Genomic DNA, 24549 nt, shown 5'->3' with positions numbered 1-24549 from the left:
CCTTTTTAAACATGTCTGATTTATTTCCCACCTCTTTGTTGAGTTTCCACTTTAATAAAAGGAAAAAACACTGAGAGAAGTTGAGCCCTGAAAGCATTCATTGAATACGTCAAGCAATTTACCCAGAATTCAAACAATAAATGAGTTAAAAACAAACAGGAGGAACAAATCAATCTTTCTATTAAAAATAAGATATTTGCATGTATGTATGTACGTGTGTGTATGTGTTTGGGAGTATTTCTACTTAATTTAAAGATATATATAAAACATGGCAATTACATTAAAAGTTTATCATTAGAATAACTGATATTTTCGGGGGCTGCTAAAAGCTAAAGAATTAAAATATACCCATGAGAAGAAAGTCAAACACAAGGTTAGAGCTCCCTCTTTCTTTTTCTTGAAGAAATTCACCGAAACATCTCCCCCAGGAGACCAAAAGTTATCAAGCTGACAGCCTCGTAGCATAGCACTCATGCTCAGAGCAAGTGTTTTCACAGCCTCTGTACACATGCTACAAACATTAGGGTATGTTTATTGGTAGTTCATTGTTCATAAAAAACTTATGCAGTAGAAAAAAGCACTTTTAAAAGTAGAAATACTCACAAAGCCATTTCAAACTGTTCCAGCCACTTTTTCTTTAAATCTTTTGTTTTGCAATAAAATTCTAACCCATTTTGTCCTTGGATATGGATGAGGTAGAAGCCATAAGACCACTGTTAAAATTAATATTCCTCAGGTTAATAGGTATCATTCATTAATAACATCATGTTTCCAAATTCACTAACACACCACCATAATCATCCATAAACCACCAATAACATTATCATCAGACAAACTGTGAACAATCAAGATTGCTGTAGTCAACTTCATATCTAGAACAATTGCTATGCCAAGTGCATTTTGCTGCCTTGATCATTAAGGCATTAGAGATGATCATTATCACCTGTGGCACTGTGCAATTATTTCTCACAGAGGCTTGCTTCTAATTAATCTCTAGAAACAAAAACACCTGGATGGATAAGCGGCCTCTCACATTAATGTATTAGCATACTTCCCTTGAATAGTCAAAGTTATGAGTAAATTACAGTTATTCATTTCCAAGAATTTACCTTTTTATTTTCTTTATCAGTTGTAGGATTGTTGGCTATTTTGTACTGCTGAAGATCTATTATTTCCTTCATTTCATAGTTATCACCTTTCCTTTTACATACAATCACTGCCAAATCAAATAAGAAGATATGCCTGAGAGAGAGAGAGATTTATTTAAATGGTTTGGAAGCATGTGTGTTAATTCTTCCCAGGTAAAATTTAATTGATCCTGTGAGTTAAAGACAAAGGCAGTGTGCACACTGAAAGAATGAACTGTGTGTCCTGGCACTGCCCTTTGCTAAATGAATCACCCTGCTGTGCCTCAGTTTCCACAGTTAAAAAATAGGCAAAATTATAATGAGAACAATATGCACACTGCAGAGTTACTGTCAGGAACAATTAAGCCATAAAGTGTTGTTCGTGAGCTAGTACTTTCTTTCTTCCAGTTTAAAAGCTAAACATTTATGGAATAATATTAATGACAACAATAGCAGTTAACTTCTACTGATGTTACTAGGAGTCAGCCAGATTGTCTTGAGACGCGTTCACCCCTTCCACAAAGATGACTCAATTTAAATCCCCAGGACCATCTCCTGAGGTACGTATTATTATCATCTTCATTTTACTGGGGGGGAAGCTGAGGCTCAGAGAAGTTAGATAATTTTCTCAGGGTTACACTGCCAGTGGGTGCACAGCAGGATTCACTCTTGGGTCTACCTGTGGAACCTGCACTTTTGCCCTGTATGTTGCTCCTTGTGACTTAATGGACAACCTAAAACACAAATTGAGTGGTACATGACCCAAGTGTAAGCTAGAGAAATTATGGTTAAATTTACATGTTGATATTTCTCTTCTATCTTACTAAAAGCAATGTAATTGGGGGAGAAAACAAACCTTATAATCCTATCATCCAATACCAATATTTGTTATCTTTTCGAAAACTCTCTGTCAGTGATTAACACGCATACATTTTTTTTAAACAATAATAATGAGACATTCACGTAGCTCTATTACTTGCATCACTTTCAAAGCCTATTTTCCGGGAGAGGCTAAAAGGATGTGTGTCTCCTGGGAGCTACCTTTAGAGCCTGGGTATCAAGGTGGAAGCAAGAGCTGATGCTGCCCCCTACTGGTTGACTTTCTAGTTTCCAAAGTTTCCAGAAAATGGCCATTTCAACTAAATAAATCAGTTTAACTACCACATAATTAGCTCAACTAATCTTTAAGGACTGTACCTACAAATTTCCCTTGAGAAAATCTCACTAAATGGCCCTCACTTGGACTTCCTGCTTAGGACATGTTGTATTGTTTTTGGTCCTTTAAAAATGCATACCAAAAAATAAAATTAAATTAAACAATTGTGTTTTTATAGTAGTTGTCTGTTATTGCTTTATTGCTACTCTCATTTTAATGTGTACTTTTTTTACTCTAGCTGGCATTCTGTATTTGTCTATTCCTTCTTAAGAACTCAAACTTAGGCAAATCAACAGATACCAGAACAAAGAGGGGAATACCTAACATATCTATATGAGAAATTTAAAAACCACAGATTGATCTGACCCCTTATTTTTATTCCTTTATTTCACTCCTTTGTCCTGGAGGAACTGTTTTTAAGATTTTCACAATCTCCTGATCCTAATAACTTATTCTGAAAATAAGTACTGATCCTTCTCACCTTTCTTGTTTTGTATGCTTGTCTAGAGTGGTTATTCGAATTTCACCATCTCCCTGAGGTCGTCCAAACAGCAAAACTGGTTGGTTCTAAAATAGAAAATGTGCATGTCTCAGTTTTTCATAATCACATAAAAACAGAAATTAACATTAGTGAGGATATTTGCTAGGCACAACTCTCTTATAACAACTTTTATCATTTTACCTTTTAACACACTTATTCTAAAAAGCTCAGGTCTGTATGATACACTTTCAAAAATAGCCTGTCCTTGGTCATCCCAGGAGGCGTACTGAAGACATTAATTGATTTTACTTACAACTCTAATGGAGAAGTTAGCTACCAAAAGAGAGAATTAATTGGAAAAATGCAAATCACAAGGAAGTTACAACAACTAATATTTACTGAGCATCCACTGTGTGCTAGCCACTGGGTACAGGACGAAATGACATAGACCCTGCCCTCATGAGACATACTGCTCAGTGGGGGAACAAATATTCACAGAAGACTATAATTACGAACATGTGATTGCCATGATGGAAGAGCAGAGGAAGCATGCGTATCTGGGGGACCTAATTTGGTCTAGGGAGTCAAGGATGGCCTCCCTGAGCTAAGATCTTAAGAATGAAAATTTCTGACTTGATGATTAAAAATAATGAGCCATTTCCCCAGAGGCAGAAAATAAAAAGTTTTAAGTATTTATGAACACCTACTCTACAAGGTGTTAAAGGAAAAAGAATTGACTGAAAATATCACTACCATCTATGAGATTACATTCTAATAAAAAAAGATATGTAATTAATTAACTGTACTACAAGAAAGTATAAAAATAAATGTTTCCTATCCGTATTTTTTGCAGAAACAGAAAACTCCATCCTAAAACCCATATGGAATCGCAAGGGACCCTTAATAGGTAAAACGATCATAAAAAAGAACAAAGCTGGGATCTCACACTTCCTGATTTCAAAACTTATTACAAAACTATGGTAATCCAAACAGTGTAGAACTAGCATAAACACAGACTTCTAAACCAATGTAATACAACAGAACATCCAGAAATAAGCCTTCACATATATGGTCAAATGATTTTTGACAAGAGTGCCAAGACCAGTTCAGTGGGGGATAGGAGAGGCTTTTCAACAAATGGTGCTGGGAAAACTGGATATGCACAGGCAGAATGAAGTTGGACCCTTACCTTATACTGTTTCCAAAAATTAACTCAAAATGGATCAAAGAGTTAAAAATACAAAACTTTTAGAAGAAAACATAGGGGAAAAGGTTTATGACATTGGATTTAGTAATGATTTTTTAGATAGGACACCAAAAGCGCAGGCAATAAAAGAAAAGATCGATAAGGTGGACTTCATCAAAATTTAAAATTTTGCACAAATAACACTATTAACAGAGTGAAAAGGCAACCCACAGAATGGTAGAAAATATCTGCAAACAAAAATGTGATAAGTATTGATATCCAATAATTCATAAAGACAGAGAGTAGAACGGTGGTTGCCAGGGGCTGGGAGGAAGGGGGAATGAAGAGTTAGTGTTTAGTAGGTGGAGAGCTTCAGTCTTGCAAGATGAAAAGAGTTCTGGAGATGGATGGTGGTGACGGCTGCACAACAATATGAATGTATCTAACGTCACAAAACTGTACACTTAAAAATGGCAAATTTAATGTTTTATATATATTTTACCACAATTAAAAAAAACAGCTGTCCAGGCAATGTGCTATGGAATTACAAAGAGAAAGAATTAGGGATTCTTTCAGATTCGGGAAAGAATTTTTTTTAAATTGGACCTTGAAGAAATTTGATAGGAAATAATGAAAAAAGATATTCTAGGCTTTGACAATATTATAATCAAAGGCAGAATTATAAACGCAACTATGTGAAGAGGTAACCAGAGGCTACTGTGATTGGAAAGGTGGCAGATGAGGTCCTGAAAAGGGGAAGGACCTGTATGTGTGGAAAGAAAGACGGACCAAAGATGTTTCAGAGAAAGAAAAAATAAAATTGCTCTACCAAGAAAAGCATCTTAAATCCTTTCATTTATCTGTTTTCTCTCCCCACAGCTTTACCCAGGTCTCCATCATCTCTCTTGAAACGACCTCAATGATTTGCTGACTGGTCTGCCTGACGAAAGGGTTTTCGTGACACTTAAATCAGACTGTGAAACCCTCTGGTAAGAACCGTTCACTAGCTTCCTACTGCAATCACTACAAAATCCCAACTCAGCGCCTTGCCCTCCAAGGCTCTGGTGTGTAGTTCTCCTGCCCCCACTCCCCCACTTCAGAGCCCACCCTTCTTCCTTTCTTTCTCAATTTCCAGGCTCTCTTGTCTTGCCGCTCCTTGAACAGCCCTGGCTCTTGCCCATTTCAGGGCATCTCACTTGCCATGGCTTCTGCCGGGAATCTTCTCTCTGCAGACCTTTGTGCCACTGGCTTCTTCTCATCCTTCAGGCTCAGGTGACAAATGTCTCAGAAGGACTTTTTCTGAGCACCTTATCTAAACTAGGACTTCCCTCACTATCCTCTGTTGCAGCAACCCGTTCACAGCATTCATCTCAATAGAGAGAGCATTTTTAGACTCTCTTTTTTACTGTCTCCTCAACCATGAGACCATGTTGTTCATAGTTACAGCCCCGGCCCCAAGCAAAACGTCTGGCACACAGCAGTCACCCAGTAAATATACATAAAATGAATAAATTAACGGGACTCTACCATGGTTACGTATGGGGGTGAGGGAAGGAAAAGAAAAAAAAATGGACTCCAATGTTTAGAATTGGGACAGCTGCGGGGAGAGGCATCACAGTGTGATTAAAGTGACAGGGACAAGCAATGGCAGAAAGTCCCCGGACAATGATGTATCACAGGTGCCACTGAACGTTCATCCCCGTGGATGCTGCCAAACAGAAGTCGGAAAAAACCTAGAACAACAGAAACTTGAAGGTAAACTATCTTTTCTTCAAAAACAACTGCTAGAACGTCCCCCCATTTGTGGGTTAGGGAAGCTGGATGGAATGATAATTACATACCAAATTTTCTATAGATAGCTGAAACTGTTTAATTTCACGAAGGGTCTCATTATCTCTTTTCACTTCATTCACATACTGTGCCAAGTCCTAAAGAATAAAGAGAAGGGGAGAAAAAGAAGGCACGATAAGATTAGACAAGAGATGAGCACTGTTTGAAAGAAAACACATCATTAATTTCATTAATGGTAGAAAGTTACCACTATAACTTTTCAATGACAATAAAATGAATGCTAACCGAAGCTGCATCTCAAAAGCAATTTAAAACTGTCTGGAGTACAGCTGGGAAGACTGAAGCCTTGTCATTTACCACACCCCTGAGAAGAGTAAGGATCAAACACAGAAACAAACAAAACATGCTGCCATGCAGAACAACAAAAAGGAAACCAGGTCAAGAGCGTGTAAATTCCAAACACTGACCTTGAGAGAATCACACTTGAACTTGGGTTAGAATAAGGGCAATCATGAAGGATTAGCCAGGAGAAAAAAGTAACTAAAAGTTAGACAATGAATCTAGCAGGGCTGTTGTCTGCATCCAGTTAGCATCTTAGTTCCTGAGAGGGTTCAGTCAGGGAAGCCAGGTCAATTTCAAAGAGTTAATAAAGGGAAGGGAAGGAGAGGAGAGAAACCAGGGAGCATGAAAATGAGCTACAGAGCACAAACAATGCTGGCCCTGTTTCTCCATGTGCCTTCACCTATTTTTAAATGTCTTTTCTCAAATTTGGGGAAACATTAGCTAATCTTTCCATACTGTAACTAGCTATTTTTATTACATGTGCTCCAGATTTTTCCTGTTTTCTGGGTTCTTTTTCTTTTTTCCCTACCCTCTTATATTTATCTGCAACAGCAGGAACAGAACTCAGACAAAAGCAGTTCCTAACTTTGTTCTAAATGAAAGCCCGACTTTTCATAGGATATATCTATAAACGATTTCTTTAAAAAATTGGAAACTTGATATGATTTTTTTTTATAATAATAAATAATGATGGTCTGTTTCCTGACAGGGTACTAAAAGTCAGCTAAACACAGAGTTAACACTGAAACTGGCCCAAGGACACAGAGAAGTAATTATGCACTGCTCTGGGCAGAGTCACATTGGCATTTTGTTTTGACAACAAATATTTGTATATGTTTTAAGCTAGGGACAAATATTATTTCTTTCAAAGTCAAAGTCCAGCATAGCGTGGAAATCGGGGTTTTATAGATTCCCCAATATGTTCAAAAAGCCTGCCTTCATCTACTTCTAGCTCTTGATTTTCAGATTTACCTGAAATAGAAACCCAGACTGATCACTTGTACTGGTGCACAGCATCCAAAAAGGTAAACCTGGCTGACATCCTCACTTGAGAAAAATAAGTCACACCAGTGTTCTGAAGTCATCAGCTAAACTGCTGCTTGCACAAGCCAATAGGTTTCTACTAGTAACCATAAAAAGAATGTGAAGCAAAACCATTCTATTAAATCATTCCTGGTAGTTATGGAAATTGTCATACTTTCATAAATAATGAAAGTTATTTTAATATACCTCTTGGTTTTATGTTTTTGTCCAACAATTAAATCCATGCAAGGATATTGATTTCAGTTAAAAATATCCAGCTCTCCCCTCCAAAAACAAACCTATGTAAATACTTATAATAATAGCTATTAGCATATCATACATATGTATTAACAGTTTATATTCTATTGTTTTTAGGCAAGAATTAGAAATACAAACAAGTTAATGATGCATTCGTCTAACCTTCATTGCATCAAGAGCCAGTTTCAAATTTGCCTTCTCCACAGGATCAGTGGTATGTTTGACCAGCTCCTATTTGGAAGATACATTTTAGTACTACTTTCATCAAATTAAAACCAACACATAAGAAAACATTTTACAAATAAACCATTTTTATCATTATTCTCACCATAATGTGATAAATCTGATTTAACTAGACTCTGTTTCCGTCAAAAATTTCAAACTGTGAGAAGACCAAATAGATATCAAAAGGACATGAGACAATGGTCAGAAAGGTTTTCCTTTCAAAGTTGAACGTGAATTCTATCTCCCACCATCACACTGACACTCTTGCCAGATGTTAAGAAAGATTCCCCTCCTTGACAACTGAACTGATACTTTTTTCTTTTTTGGCTGCGCCACGTGGCATGTGGAATCTTAGTTCCCCGACCAGGGATCGAACCTGCGCCCCCTGCATTGGAAGCGTGGAGTCTTACCCACTGGACCACCAGGGAAGTCCCTGAACTGATACTTTTCACTTGTTATCAAACTTGGCTTCTCTATGGCTTTTGATTCTGACAACTCCATCTCTCCTTTGGCCTCAGGGACGTCAGGCTCTTCTGTTTGTTGCTGTTATTTTTATTTGATAGTTCACCTTAAATGTTGCCTATTCATTTGTCTTTCATACTTTCTTCTTTCTTTGCACCTTAGAAATGAGTTATTATTCCCTAGATTTTCACCTTAGTCTTCTGTTATCCTTACGTTACATATTCTGTGAATTCTATCACAACCATTGCCATAACATCGCCTATCACCTAATGTGACAGTCACCCTCAAATGAATGTGCTCAACCCAGAATTCACGCCTGAGTCCCAGACTCATATGTCCTATTAAATCGTTCTACCTGGGTTTCTCGCAAGCCCCTGAAATCCAGCATGTCCAAACTTCATGCACCTTCACCCGCACCCCTACTCTTGTTCCTGTTTATGTTTTACTGAATGACGGCACCTCCATCACTTAAGCCAAAACCTCAAAGGTGCCCCTGACTCCTCCCTCTCTCTATGTTCTGTCTGTGTTAACTTTGGCCCTTCCCCTTGAAACGTCCTCCACTGGCACTACCTCGGTTCAAGTCCCTGCTCTCTTTCAAACGGGTGACTGTAATAGGCTTCTGATTCATCTTCTGACTTGCAGTCTTTCCTTGCTACAATCTAGTCCCTCGATTGACATCAGAGTTAAATCTCTAAATGTAAATCAGATCCTGTTACTTAGACGTCTGGGAGGCTCACAAAAGCTTCAGGTTGTCACGCATACCTCGAAGATGCTTCATGATCTGAATTCTGCAAACCTCTCCCAACTTCTATCTCCACTTCCTCTCAATCAACCTATGCCCTACTTCTACTAAGTTAATTGCAATTCTCAAAATACGTTCTAATATCTGATTCCATTAGGCATGATGTTTTCTCTCCTAGAAAGCCCTTGCTCTCTGATCCACCTGTCAAACCGTCATTCTTCCTTCAAAGCCCAACTCAAGAAACACTCCTCTGTGAAGCTTTCTATGACAGAGGCCTCTTCTCAAGCCATAATTAACTAAGTCTTTATTTGTACCACCTCTGTACCTTCTGCATACTTATCACGTCGTATTGTACTTGGCAGATTACATTTCATTTTCCCCAATAAAACAGTGAACTTTATCAGTGTGAGGGGGGCTGTTTTACATTGTTGAGAGACTCACACTGTATGCAGCTCATGGGATCCATTCAAATATCTTTGCTGAGGGGCTTCCCTGGTGGCGCAGTGGTTAAGAATCCACCTGCCAATGCAGGGAACACAGGTTTGAGCCCTGGTCCGGGAAGATCCCACATGCCAAGGAGCAACTAAGCCCGTGCACCACAACTACTGAGCCTGCACTCTGGAGCCTGTGAGCCACAACTACTGAAGCCCGAGTGCCACAACTACTGAAGCCCGAGTGCCTAGAGCCCATGCTCCGCAACAAGAGAGGCCACTGCAATGAGAAGCCTGCACACTGCAATGAAGAGTAGCCCCCGCTAGCCGCAACTAGAGAAAGCCCGCGTGCAACAAGGAAGACCCAATGCAGCCTAAAATAAATAAATTAAAAAAAAAAAATCTTTGCTGAATTCAATACCAGTAGTGTTTCTAGGTGTAAACAGAACCTACAGATATCAAATCTGTTAAGTATAATAAACTTGTCAGAGTGATACTCTTTTGATTCTATTTTTACTTTTCCTCTATTAAATAATAACAGTAAAGTATTCTCAAAGTTTCAAACCCCCCACTATAAAATATTTTAATTTTATAAATCTGTGATTTCAAATCATAAGCCATTTCAAAAATGATTTACCCACTAAAATACAGTAGTAAGTAGAAAATACTCAAATTCATACCACATTTATTTAACACATTTCTAAACAGTAGACAAATTAATTCTACTCTATACTATTTTGAAATGGAAAAACATTTCTAGAATTTTTATCTAAGTGTGGTATCCCAGATAAAACTTTTCCTATTTTAAAAAATCATCATGGAACTAAATATACTTTTGAAATTTAAAATATCAAACAACCCAAGAGAAATGAGCGGAAAAAGTTCACTGACTTTCCAAAAGGTATGGTCATATTTTATACTTTTATAAGTCTTAAAATCTTTTTTTTTTAACATCTTTATTAGAGTATAATTGCTTTACAATGTTGTGTTAGTTTCTGCTGTATAACAAAGTGAATCAGCTATATGTATACATATATCCCCATATCCCCTCCCTCTTGCGTCTCCCTCCCACCCTCCCTATCCCACCCCTCTAGGTGGTCACGAAGCACCGAGCTGATCTCCCTGTGCGATGCAGCTGCTTCCTACTAGCTATCTATTTTACATTTGGTAGTGTATATATGTCCAAGCCACTCTCTCATTTCGTCCCAGCTTACCCTTCCCCCTTGCCGTGTCGTCAAGTCCATTCTCTACGTCTGCGTCTTTATTCTTGTCCTGTCCCTAGGTTCATCAGAACCTTTTTTTTTTAGATTCCATATATATGTGTTAGCATACGGTATTTGTTTTTCTCTTTCTTACTTCACTCTGTATGACAGACCATAGGTCCATCCACCTCACTACAAATAACTCAGTTTCATTTCTTTTTATGGCTGAGTAATGAAGAAAATAGATATTTCTTGAAAACTGCACCTTTTAAATTCTTCAATCAATATTTGACTATACTGAAGTTACAAGATAAATTATTATCTTCTTTTGGACATGTTTTTAGTTTCATGATGTATCAGAAACTGACTGCCTAAGTCTTCCTTATTATTTTTTCATAAAATGCAATTTGATTAAGTTGCTTTGAGTTTAGGTCTCATAAATGTTTTAACGCATTTGTAAGGAATAATCAGGGTTTGAATTTTTCTGATTTCTCAGTACAAAATAGAAATGACTAATAATTTTGCAGTTACAGTTCAAGAAATTTAATATACAAGATGTATAAAGCACAGCAAACTCAGAATTATATTTCGCATACAGGTAGTAGATCTTTTTAAAATGACATTTCACAAGCATCAGCAAAGTTGATAGACTAATATAGTAAGACATTTCTTTGGAGCAGAACTAATGAGTCTCCTGGTACAGCTATCAAATTAAATTTATAAGACTCTCCACCCTCATTAGAAGACTAACTGTGGAAACCATAAGCTTTGGGGTTATAACAAGAATCACTTCAAAATAAATGTAGTCTTATTATAATTTAGTATAGCAGAAAGCAACACAGAGTGTGACACAATTCTCTTTCGTTTATGGTTATAAGGCACAAATTCTAACACAATTAACCTGTCAAAATTCAAGTGTATTGCAACACTGAGATTCTAATAAATGATTACTGCTAACGACAGAAGACTTGGTTGAAGGGATATTTGTATTTGTTTTGCCTTGTTTTTAAATTTTTAAATTTTTTTGGAGCCAGTTCTGTTTGAAGAACACAAAATGTGACTTTGTGAAAGATACAGAATTATCTTTGCTTAAAAGGAAGAAAAAATTTCCAGCTGTTCTGTTACTTCCCACTTAGCTATCCTCATAATTGAAAACTGTAAGGGGATAGGGCTCCAAACATAAAGTTTCTGCAGCATAGTTGATGCTTCATTAATATTGTGTTGAATTAATGAATGAACAAATAAAAAAACAGTTTTAAATTACATACCTGAAGGAGAAGGTGGTACTTTAAAACACGCTGCATAGGAACCACAAGCAAATCTCGAAGAGTAAATTTCCCATTATTTGCTCTTTTAGAACATTCCTAAAGAAATTTTATTTAAATTGAATTTTTTTAGTTTTAGCAAAAGGAGTCATAATACAAACATTAAAAGATGCAAACGCCGTAAGCAAAACTGCTATTATACAATAAATATTTTGCTATTTTCCTTCTTAACAATCCTTCTTTCTTAAAAATAGGAAGTATCGTCAGTTAAAAACCAAAAGAAACAAACAAAACTTGTAGCATTTCAACTCTAAATAAGAATAAATATGTAGAACTATTTTACACATGAAAATTATTTTCTCTAGGGGTCCTCCAGCATCCTTCCCCCACTTACCACTTAACCTTTCACCAGTCTCCCCAAGCAGGCCTGTGGACCAGGCATCAAGAACAAGCCCCATTCATCAAACCCACTATGTTCCCTCCCCACCATCATGCCTTGGTTCATTTGCTTCTCTCCAACTGCCATGTGCTTGGACTAGTTCCCAGCAAAATTCATCTTCCTCTTGAAGAACTATACTTCTAGGCTGTTAGTAATAGTCCCAATCAAAATTGTGCTGTCTCTCTGTGCCTTGTGGGTCTCTTAATTATTGTTGTATATGTATAATAACTTCCCCAATATATTATGTCTTTTATACCTCTTAAGAATCTAGAATTTGCTGACTAAACATTTGTTGTAATGAATGAAATGGAATGATTGACTCCCAGAATTTGCTAAAGTATAAAGCCACTACAGGATTCAAAGTTTTCAAAGCCTCAGATTTTATTTTTTTAATCTCACAATCTCCTTTCTTACAAGTTTATCAAAAAATAGCATTGACGGGTTCACTCTAGTGACATTAACTACGACTTTGAGGAAAGTACTTTGAATTTGCAGTGTCAAAGCCTGAATTTAAATCAAGTTTGGCAATTCTTGTCTGTGTGACCTTGAACAAATTGCTTTTCTGATCTTACTGTTTCTCAAATATTCATGGTAACATCCAAAAAAAACAATAAGGTGTCATAAAGATATTTTTATTTGTGAGCAACCTAAGTCCAAAATCCTCAGGCAATTACATAACCAAGACCAAGGAATTTTCCAGTTCACAGAAGGGGCATTCAAGAAAATACTCTTTAGTTTCCCTTTTGCCCACACTTAGCTTTTCCAGCACATGGAAGGATATATTATATTATCAGGAGCTATAGAAACAAACACCATTATCTCCAATGACCAAATTGAGTTAATGAGTGCTTGACTACAGCTTTCAAACAAGAACTGGTGACACATCCTGACATGTTAGCTCACATCTTGTCAATTGCTGGGGTTCACCGGACAGATAACTATTTCAAATGATTTCTTGCTTCCACAGATTGTAGCGAGTTTTGGATCATGGGTCTCAAATAGGAGGTCAAACTGTTAATATTATTGTAATGAATGGGTCTCATCTTCCCAGCTGCATTTTAAGTTCCTTGGAAATTGAGGTTGTATCTTACACTTCTTATGTTATGCCATCTTAACATAGTGTTAAGAACAGAAATGTTATACATTTAAAATTTACTTTGTTATGTTATGGAAGTCGGTGTAAAACTGTTGGGGAAAAAATTATTTCAAGTTCTAAGTTATAAGCTCAGGAAGTAAAGAAACTAACAGCGCTGGCATTAGCTACAATTAGGGGGCCGAGACTGAAGTGTAAAATGCTTATTAGTATTGAAAGCAAATAAAGGGTAGAAATGATTCTTCCAAACATCCAGTCCAGTGCTTAGCCTCAACTCCAATTCTAAGTGAAAAGAAAAGAAAATGTAATAGGGATGAGCCAGCTTAGAGAACAAGGTAAAGAGACTCTATTACCCTTCACCCCATGTTATCTTGGTTCTACAGTAGGGGTGAAAAAAAGACAAAAATCATCAAGAATAAAAATAACCACAAAACAGAAGACATTCAGGAGGCAGAGAGAAACCAAGTATAAGGCAGCTTTCCCTCCATCATGCTGGGACTTGCAGAAGACAGTTCCAGCAAAGACTATTTGTTGAGGGCTTATAGTAAGTATCTGGTTAAATACTTCCAAATCAGACCTACAGTTAACACAACCAGCATCACCTCACCCTGGGCCTTTCAAACTCAGTCTGAGGTTCTCTCTTTCCCTAAGACTTACAGTGACTACAGAAACTATATCTCTTGAGTTCTAGAGTATGCTCACTGGGCAGGATTTTGACAGTGAGTCTGAAAGAAGGGAGAGTAACATGCAAATAATGCTGAGAATATAATGCAGGTTTGATTGACCACTTTCTGACTCCTCTCTTGAACCAGAATTATATATCTTTATTTTTTTAAAAAACTGCCTTAATCGTAGCTCTATTAGGAAGTTGTTGTGTAAGTTGTTAACTTTTATCTTACCATCGTGTTTTAATTTGAGTCAAGGTGGCTTACAGTTCTAGACTTACGAGGCTCTGCTCTCCAAAGAGGAGCAGGGGCCCTTTAGGCTAACAAGGCTGTAAGGATGTCACTTAGTGGTGACTCAAACCATCTCCAGCCATAAGATCCACATCATCATGGGATTGTGAGAGGTAAGAAAGAAGGATCCATGATATAGAATTAGTACAGTTACTTGGTAGTCTGTTGATGTGCAAATTTTCTCACCAATAGCTCCCCTTTGTGGGAATTACTTTATTAAATCAGACCAGATATGCTAAACAGTGAAGAGGTTCTGATTTGCAAATCATCTACCTCTTCTTCTCTGTTCATCACCCGACCTCACTGCTAAACCCAACAAAGAGCAGCAAGGAGGATATGAGAGAGCCAACCAAGCCACACACAGAAGAGTTGACCATACATCTCTACCTGAAATTTAAGAAGACCCATACATATGGATAATATATTTGAGATGACAGTTCATATAACATATAAATAATCATTTTTCAAAAGTTTCTTTGAAAGTGCAAACTCTTCTTGTGGGGGGAAAAAAAAAAAAAGATGTACCAAAAAAGAAAAAGACCTAACAGAGTTTCCAGACTTATTTTCCATTGTTACCATGTGCTTTATTCATACTAACCTACTTGCCGTTCCTCAAACTTTCCTGATTCTTCTGGTCAAAACATACCAATTCTTCCAGAATGCCCTACATGGGCTCTCATCTATCAAGGCTCACCTCATTCTTCAGTGACCTAACTCAAATGCTCCCTCTTCAGATAAATCTTCCGCAGTCTAACTATACTGAAGTGATCACTCAGTCTTACTCATGGAGCCCTGTCAAAGAGTGCTTATCACATACTACTTAATCTCATCATATGTGTGCCTGTCTTGCCTTCTTATGGGCACTATCCATGCCCTTTTTATACGTTTTCCCCTAAATATCTTTTGGCCATGCCACGCAGCATGTGGGATCTTATTTCCCTGACCAGGGATCGAACCCACGCCCCCTTCATTGGAAGCGCAGAGTCTAACCACTGAACCTCCAGGGAAGTCCCAATATCTTATATTTTTAGTAAACAGTTTACATCTACATACATATTATCTCACATACATCTTACTCATCCTGTACCTTTTACTACCCTGGGCAAATTACTCATGATCTCTCTGAACATTGGCTTTCTTATCCATTAGATAAAAAAATTAATTGTATGTAACTCACAAAGTCATGAGGATCTAATGAGATAATGCATGTAAAAAAGCCATAAATCTTCTATCTTACTACTGTTGTTATTACTGCCACATTATTATTTTATAGAGCTATATATTAAAATATTTTATGAAATTACACTTAGAATTCATGGAAATTTGCTGTTGCATAGATCATGAAAAGAATATGTTGTTTTTAGTTTATTTTACTCTGTCATATACACACAAAAAATAAACAGGCACCTCTAATTTCAGTTTGACATCTTCTTTTGTCTTAGAAATGTAGTCTAAACTAGAGATGGCCGACTCCACTCCACTGCAGTACTGCCCATAAATAACCAACCTGAAAGGAAAAGAGAGAGAGGAAAAAATCTGAGGACAAAAAGGCAAGAATAAAGTGGAAGAGGAAATTCACCTATTTAAAACCACAGTTGGGCATAACCAAAGCAAATCTCACTCATCCTGCACCTCTTACTTTCCAGGTAACCCTGGGCAGATTACTCATAATTTCTCTGAACCTCAGCTTTTTCGTTTCTTTTTAAGACACACCACACATACAGTTATAGAATGAAAGTCACTCATATTTACGGTATTAAAAATGACTATTTTTAATTTCCAAATTTGAATGGGATTGATTCCATGCATGTTTTTATAGCAGGTAGATTTTACAAACTGGCTTAATGACTGTTAATATTGTTTGAGTGCATTTAATAATCAAAAACAAAATTAAAAACTTCTGTTCAAGTTTCTATTAGAGATCAACTTTTACACTGTTCACGCTCACTCAGGAACAGTTTTATTTTCTACTACAGTTTCACTGTAATCACTACTTACAACTCTACTCATTAATAAACCTCCTACTCCCTCCCCCTTTTTAATTAAGAAAAATACATTATCTGAAAAGTGGGAATGAGAGGGCTGAGCTGTGCTGGCTAGGAGATAACTCATATTGCACGGGGTCTGAGCCTGCTTCAGGAAGGGTATCTCTGGAGATAACTCATATTGCATGGGGTCTGAGCCTGCTTCAGGAAGGGTATCTCTGGAGTAATACCGATTTTTGCAAAGAGCCCAATTAATTTATTGTTTCTTTTAGCCCTCTACTGGAAAAAAAAACCACTACTACATTAATATTTATCTAATGTTGATGTAAGCAATTAATTAGCCACTTCTTAGTCAGTACTAGGAACTATAGTGCTTGATTTTAAAAGAGAGCGCTATATTTCAAGCAAAATTCCTTGGTACTTCTAATTCATGTGAATTGTTCAGAAGATTTTTTTCAAATTCAGAAAGGGAAACTGACTTTGGCTGTGAATGTAATACTCCAAAATACAGAATTATAAGGTATTAGTGTTGGAAAAAGCACTACGTACCAGCTAATCTACCCCTAGCATTTACAGATGGAAAAAAGGAGGCTCAGAGAGTTAAAATGACTTCCTGAAGTCTACAGGACTCAAGAGTGACAGGGTCTATACAAGAACCTGCACCTTCTGGTTTCCAATGCAAAAGTCTGAACCCTTCTTTTTTTCTTTTTCTTTTTTTCTTTCCCTGATACACATATAGAGGTCAACCACCACCCAGAAATTAACTGCCCCATGTTCTAATTACTGCCCAGACAGCATCTTAATGAACCATAGTAATAGCTACTTATGAGCAATTTTAATACGAACCCTCACTATAATTACAAACTAATAGCCACAAAATTTAAAATCCAAAAGTTACCTTTCCTTGTAGTTAATGAAAACTTGATACAAGTTCTGGTCGTTTTTATTTACAATGGAATCATGAATCTCTTGCATTAGGTTCCGATGAACTTTTACAAGTTCCTTAGAAAAGAAAACAGTGGCAAAGCAAATTAGGAATCAGAACCAAAAAAATCACCTGGAGCTCAGCATCCCTATTGCTGCCAGACTTGCCATTCAAGGATATGCTGAATGCCCTCAATATGTAAACCTGCTACCATCAGTAAAGAGGAAAAAATGGAGGGGAAAGAAGAGAAAAGAGAGAAGGGGAAGGGGAGGGGAGGGAGAGAGACAGGCCATGTTCATGGAAAATAGCAATTTCAGATCTGACTTGAAATGTCAGTGTCCTGTGGAAAAAGAAATTCTCTCTCTAGTTATTAAAGGGTAATTTATTCCTTGTACAAAAATATGTACAGTTCATTTTCATCTTATAATCACTTTAAATTTTTAAATAAAACTATCCAAGTGCTTAATGTTTTACTGACAGGATAAAGTAATGATTCATGTCCTTGAGACATAAAAATGTAGATTTGTACTTTGGTCAATTAGTGGTGTCCTGGAGCTAAGCTAACAATAATCAGACTAAATTACTTGAAACCAGCCAACTAATGTCATAAATAAGCAGCAAATAAATTGTAGTAGGCAGTTTACTAGGGAAACTCAAAAGTCAGAATTTCACATTTTTCCTGATAAGCAAGTAATTGTCGGTCAGACAGTAAAATACATGTCACAGCCGGGAAATGAGGAGATCCGAATCAAGGTGCCAATTCTCCCAGGATCTCTTCCCGTGTACCTTGGAGCACACATTGATGCAGGGCATGCCCTTCCTTAGGAGGTATTAAGTGAAACATGAATATGTTGGCCCTGTCACTTTTTTGAGGAGCATGGAAAAGCTATTAGAATAAGGACTGTCAAATGGGTCCTAAGTTACAGGGAGAGTATTTAGGTGGTTCAAGATCCTCATCTTCCTAAAATGTGTGGTTTGTTTTATGCTAAATATTCATTTGATATTGGGATCTTTTTCTTCCTTCTATGTTACAAATCAATAAGAATGTCTTCATTTGGCCAAAATCGGAACAAGGACAACATGCCATAGCTAAACTGGTGCAAAGCAACACTAAACATAAAGGAATCAAAATATTAGACACTTTACAGGTGATACAAGCAAGCCAGTACATAAAAGCTTACATATTGTATATAAGAGCTATATATTAAAACTGAGGGACTACCCTGGTGGTCTAGTGGGTAAGACTCTGCACTCCCAATGCAGGGGGCCTGGGTCTGACCCCTGGTCGGGGAACCAGAGCCCGCATGCATGCCACAACTAAGAAGTCCGCATGCTGCAACGAAGGTCCCGTGTGCCTCAACGAAGGTCCCATGTGCCGCAACTAAGACCCAGCACAGCCAAAATAAATAAATTAAATAAATAAATAAATATTAAAGAAAAAAAAAAACTGAGGCCAATTCTAGAGGTCTAAGAACTTGAATCTTGCCTAGCAAGACCTTACATGGTATTGCATTTGGCTTGCCTCTATGCTTTTGGGTAAATATCCTTTTAGGATTGTCAGATAATAAGGTACCCTGAAATTTGAAATGCTATATAAATGTGAAGAAAAGCTCCTCACATCTTACCATTAAACTAGACTGTTATATTGGGCTTCCCTGGTGGCGCAGTGGTTAAGAATCCGCCTGTCAATGCAGGGGACACAGGTTCGAGCCCTGGTCCAGGAAGATCCCACATGCTGTGAAGCAACTAAGCCCGTGTGCCACAACTACTGAGCCTGCACTCTACAGCCTGCAAGCCACAACTACTGAGCCCATGTGCCACAAGTACTGAAGCCCATGCGCCTAGAGCCCGTGCTCCGCAATAAGAGAAACCACCACAATGAGAAGCCTGGACACCGCAACGAAGAGTAGCCCCCGCTCGCCGCAACTAGAGAAAGCCCGCGCAGCAACAAAGACCCAACACAGCCAAAAACAAATAAATAAATAAATAAATTTATTTATTTATTAAAAAAATAAAAGACTGTTATATCATAAGGAAGCAGTGTATTTCAGAAATGGGAGTTTAGACTTATGCAACCAGAAGCAGAAAACACCAAAAAGCAGAGGCCAAGGAAGTGGAGGAATGGAGGGAAGTGGAGGAGACAGATGGAGCCAGGACAGTGTCTGTAAGATGAGGTTGGGGGACTGGAAGAACAATAGAGCAGGGAGTGGGGCAGAAGGAGATTCCCACAAGAGAAAGAGACAGTAACACCAGGGATTAACTGAGACTACCTTGTTGTGACAAGCAGTTAAGTATAATACATCAATCTTATCCTTTTGCGTTCAGCGTACATTCTGACTGACTTTTGGTTGACAATATGACTTACTAGTTATTTCCAGAAAATAAGACTATAAGAACTCAGGAGGCAGAAAATTGGGTTAAAATTCTTTAAAAATACAATAGAATGTTCAAATAGGGACCCAATAAGAAAATGAGGATTTTTATAGAAGTGTACCACAATTTTAGCTAGCATATTTTTACTTACAGGAATGTTGATGAATACTGAATCAAATTCGGCTGCTGTCAGAAATCTTTTTAATGGTGCCATGAAATACTACCAGGAGAGAAGAGAAGGGTAATAATTAAGCGCAACTTATCCTAATCTATATAACAGTTTTTCATCAATGAGCAATAAATATTACTGAAAGTTAATCAGTATTATGAATACCAAGAAAAAAGCAGAAACTATTTTCTCTACCATAAAGATTCTATATTTGAACAGAGATATAAAGACATAAATACAAGTTAATAAATTTAAAATATAAAATAAAAGATTTGGGCTATAAATCCTTCTGAAAGTAAGAAAAAAAGAAGAGAGAACACCATTGGCCGAACTGGCAAAAAATGGCAACTTTTTGGAGATATGTTTGAGGACTAATTCAAAACATCCCTCAAATGTTCTGTGAAGATTCTAGATCCCTGAGATCAATAATTTGCATGTACAATTTATGGATCATTCCCCTTCATTCTTTGAGAATTTTAGTTCCTGGCCTACCATATCTCTGTCCATTACTACTCCCATCTTCATTTTTGGTCGTTATCAGTACCTGCGCAGATGATCCTTCCAATAGCCTGTCCTCTCGGTTCCTTGAACTCCAATAATCCGTGCCCCATCCTAGCTCAGGTCCTCTTGTGGTCATAGCCCAAGACCCTGTCATTACCAACAACTGCATATGCTCCATAGAATTAAGTTGAAGCAAGCAAGTCTCTGACCTCTACCCTCCTACCTTTACAGCTCATTCCTCCAAGGACTTCTCCAACCCATTGGGTCTGCCAATCCCCTGACCATCTCACATCCCTCATGTCCTCACTTCCCTCTTACTCAGTTTACATTCCACGAGCCATCATCAGAATCACTGCCTTGCAAGTATCCTTACCCTCTCTTCTTTCATTCTGGAAAAATGAAAACCCTGGTTAAATCTAGCTTGCCATATATTTTGTGCCTATACCTAAGAAGTTAAACAGAAGCTACACTGATAGTTAGTTAAAAATATAATCACAAAACCCAAATGAGCCTGTAATGCTACATAATCCTAGTACATTTACCCTCTCGTTCTCCTAAACAACTCTTCCACGCCTTCAACTCTCTTTTTAAACTTCCAAAACTTTCTCCTAGTTCTCATTCTCCTAGCCTCCAAATGTGGAAGTCACCAGAGGTGACCTCAAACCTCTTCTCTATCAACATCCATTCCCTTGGTGATTCATCTAGTGCCATGGCTTTAAACATCATTGCATAATGATAATGGCCCAATCTTTACATCCATTCAACCTCTCCCCTGAATGTCAGACTCATACATCTAACTTCCTCCTCAATACATCCCCTTGGAAGCTAATAGGTATGGCAAATTTAGTAAGTCCCAACAGACTCGTGATTCCTACACCTGTCCTTCTCCATCTCAGTCACCATCTTCACCATTTACACAGTTACTCATGCTAAAAACCTAGCATTGTTAGGAATTCCCACTGGGCAGTGCAGTGGTTAGGACTCTTGCACTTCCACTGCTGTGGGCCCGGGGTTCAATCTCTGGTCAGGGAACTAAGATCCCACAAGCCGAGCCGCGTGGCGTGGCCAAAAAAAAAAAAAAAAAAACAAGAACAGAAAACCTAGCATTCTTGATTGCTCTTTTCCACACATCCTTTACCTAATTCCTCATCAAATCCACTTGGCTCTACTTTCAAAATTTTTTCAGAATCTGACCACTCCCTACCACCTCTACCAATACCACCAATTTCCGTCAACTTAATTATTGTGATATCCTTCTAACATTTTTCTCAATTTCCACCCTTGCCTGACAAGAGTCAGAATGATCTGTTACAAACTTACATTAGGTCCCATCACTTCTTCTACTCAAAACGCTCTAGCTTTTAGCCAGGTGCTCCTATATGCCCCCTGTGACCTGGGGGCTCACCAAGTCTCTGATCTCACTGCTCCCCTGCACTCATTCTGCTTCAGCCTCCTGGGCTGTTGCTATTCCCTGAAGCACACTGAACACCGTCCCACGTGAGGGCCTTTCTCCCAGGGATTGTCCAGTCTGGGATATTTGCATGGCTTGCTCCCTCCATTCACAAAGCTGTCTGCTTAAATACGATCTGACCACAGAGGTCTTCCATTACCACTCTATATAAGGTAACACCAGCCTCCCCCATCACTCACTACCCCCTTCCTCTGCCTTATTTTTCTTCAGAGAATTTATCACCCCCTGGCATACTCATTTGCTTAAATTATAAACCCTCCCATGAGAGTGTCATGAGAACCAGAGCTCTGTTGTGTTCACTGCTATACCCCCAGTCCCTAGAATAGTGCCATTCACACACTAAGAGATCAATAAATCATTGTGGGATGAGTAAATCCGCTTTGAGATCTTTAAACTCAAAGTTCGGCTGAAAATCAGAATATGCAGACACTGTAGAAACACTGAGCCTAATGTATTAGCAAGGCAGTATTGGAGCATCAAGAATGATACCTGATTACTTACTTTTTCTATTGACTCCAATGTTTCTGTATATTTTTCTTCTGTCTGCTTGATTTCTGCTAGGCAGCAACTTCGTATGTCATTTTCTGGACATTTCTACAATTAGAATTTTCAAATTAACATTATTTAACCAAATTCATGTATTAATCTTTCCAGTAGGAGATAGAAATAAAAATTATTGATTTTTTTAAGTGTTCCATTCTAATAAAACACATAACTAAAAGATATATTTAACTGCATTTGTGAAGGATCTTTGTTTTTTAAAAGAATTTGAACAACGTAAATGAAAAAGTTTTAGATAATTAAAAATATACTTTTGAGTATACTCTCTTTAAACTGAAACACCTATTTTATTATAAATGTTACTGCATCTGGAAACATCATGAATGGTCTTATACAGTTTTCTTAATGTACAGCATACTTTACAAGTGCTGTAGAAATAACTGCAAAAATCATAAAAGGATATTTGGTAAGTAAAAAATCTTAAAATATTTTTTCAAGAGTTAACATCTTGGTGTTTGGCTCTCTTACTGTTTAAGACTCGAGGCAGTAGAACATAGTAGGAAGATCAAAGTTTTGGGGATCAGATAGAATTTGGTTCAAGAACCAGTTTTGCTGTTATTAGTTTGTTATCGTGAAGAAGTTATCTAATCTCTCTGTGTCTCGGTTTTCTCATCTATAAAACAGAATTACAGTACCCAGCCCAAGGAGCTGTAAATGAGATAACCTGTGTAGCGTGCTTAACACCCTGAGGGATGCACAAGAAGGGCTCTGTGCGTTCAATCATCATCACTGCTCACCCTGGGCCACATGAACAGCCCAGCGCCGTCAGCTCAGTGAAGACGGTCCTTGGGAAAGACAATGAAGAATTTGCTGGTACCCAAAGCAGTTGATAATTAAAGGGGGTATGGACGATACTCCATCACCTAAAACGCTCTTAAACTGCTGCCACAGGCATCCTGTCAGCTCGTGCAGTGGGTTAAAGCACACATTCATGACGTTTACCGAACACAGGCCAGCCAACTTGTTTCCATCCCACAGAAGCTACTGTCCCCTATGTGGGCACCGGACAACCCGCCGGCCCTTTATTAAATGCAAGAGGTCCAAGAGAGCTGAGCGAATTCATCAAAGCACCGAAGAAACCTAAAGTACCACCCAGCTGATGAAGAAAGTCTTTTGTGTAAAGAAAGACTATGTTAATAAAAGCTTAAGCAACTGACCTTATTTTTCATTTCAAATTATATATGAGAAAATCATTCAAAGTAATTCTGAATGTTTTAGATATTTTAATGCAGATAAAGCTTTGTGGGCTCCTGTTTACTATGGCAATATCTGAAACTAAGTTTATAAAATATTAAAAAATGCTAGGAGACCTATAATGAAACAAACAACAACAAAAATACCTCATATCAACCCCTAACAAATAGGAAGAAATATTCTTTAATATATACTTTATGCCACATCAAACTTAAAGTAGATTTACCTGCTTTGTAAGAGATTTCCTTTCATAACAATATAATTTCATGATCCCCTGAAATTATGTTCTGTTGCCACTCTGCAATTATTTAGCTGTGTGGCATGCCGTTTACTTGTTAGACTTGATTTTCTTACTAGTAAACTGAGAGAATTAGACCAGAGATTCCCTGTGGTTGTTCTGAACTGTAAAATGTCATGTTTACATGTCTCCAAATGCAGCAACATGTCATGGTTATACAGTTACAGCAAGTAAACAAAAAAAAGAAAACAAACAAAAAAAAGATCCCAGAAGTTACATAAATAATTATATTAATTATAATTATGCTATTATTTTATAATTATAATTAATATACTTATAACATAAATATTATTTCATTTTATTAATTATAATTATTGTATTAATTAGTCTTTCAAATAATCACTTTCCTAATAAAATACTCAGAATAACAAGTCATGGTTATAGAGTTATAAGCAAGATAAAAAAGAAAAACAAACAACGATCTCAGCAGAAGTTACATAAAGAATTATAACTATTGTATTAATTATAATTATGCTATTATTTTATAATTATAATTAGTATAATTAAAACATAAATATTATTTTATTTTATTAATTATTATATTAATTAGACCTTCCAATAATCACTTTCCTAATAAGATACTCAGAGTAACTTAAAAAACAGGCAAGCCAAAGTCCTACAGGCTGATGCGCCTCCTCTGCCTTCATCAAGTCCTCGTACACTTCGCCACCTTCGTCTTCCCCATAAACACAGTCGTACAGACCCTCTTCATCTTCCACACGGGTTTCACTGAAGCAAAAGGTATAACATAAACGTCATTTTCTAGCATGCAGTAAATACAGTAGTTAGAAATAGCTCACTGGATTTTAGCAGAAAATCCAGAGAGCAAATCAAATACAGTGGAAAGAGTCAAAGGTTTACATTACAGCTCTGCCCCTCCTAATAAGAACAAC

The 24549-nt window shown here is 37.4% G+C and overlaps 1 protein-coding gene across 1 annotated transcript in view; it reads right to left on the bottom strand.

Annotated features, from left to right (window-relative positions):
* The window catches only part of VAV3 (vav guanine nucleotide exchange factor 3), a 422617-nt gene that overhangs the window by 193814 nt on the left and 204254 nt on the right, over positions 1 to 24549 (bottom strand). Inside the window, exons 5-15 of the mRNA XM_061183772.1 lie at positions 24277 to 24385; positions 22105 to 22197; positions 19614 to 19682; positions 17063 to 17166; positions 15587 to 15686; positions 11695 to 11790; positions 7527 to 7595; positions 5792 to 5878; positions 2765 to 2850; positions 1110 to 1242; positions 604 to 713 (exon numbers count right to left, since the gene is read on the bottom strand). Of these exons, the coding sequence (XP_061039755.1) occupies positions 604 to 713; positions 1110 to 1242; positions 2765 to 2850; positions 5792 to 5878; positions 7527 to 7595; positions 11695 to 11790; positions 15587 to 15686; positions 17063 to 17166; positions 19614 to 19682; positions 22105 to 22197; positions 24277 to 24385 (1056 nt within the window). The remainder of the gene's footprint in view (positions 1 to 603; positions 714 to 1109; positions 1243 to 2764; positions 2851 to 5791; positions 5879 to 7526; positions 7596 to 11694; positions 11791 to 15586; positions 15687 to 17062; positions 17167 to 19613; positions 19683 to 22104; positions 22198 to 24276; positions 24386 to 24549) is intronic.

The sequence above is a fragment of the Eubalaena glacialis genome, chromosome 3, assembly GCF_028564815.1.
Source record: "Eubalaena glacialis isolate mEubGla1 chromosome 3, mEubGla1.1.hap2.+ XY, whole genome shotgun sequence".
In the NCBI taxonomy this organism is placed as follows: domain Eukaryota; kingdom Metazoa; phylum Chordata; class Mammalia; order Artiodactyla; family Balaenidae; genus Eubalaena; species Eubalaena glacialis.
Note: the sequence above shows the minus strand (reverse complement) of the source record. Positions and strands in the feature narration are given on the sequence as shown.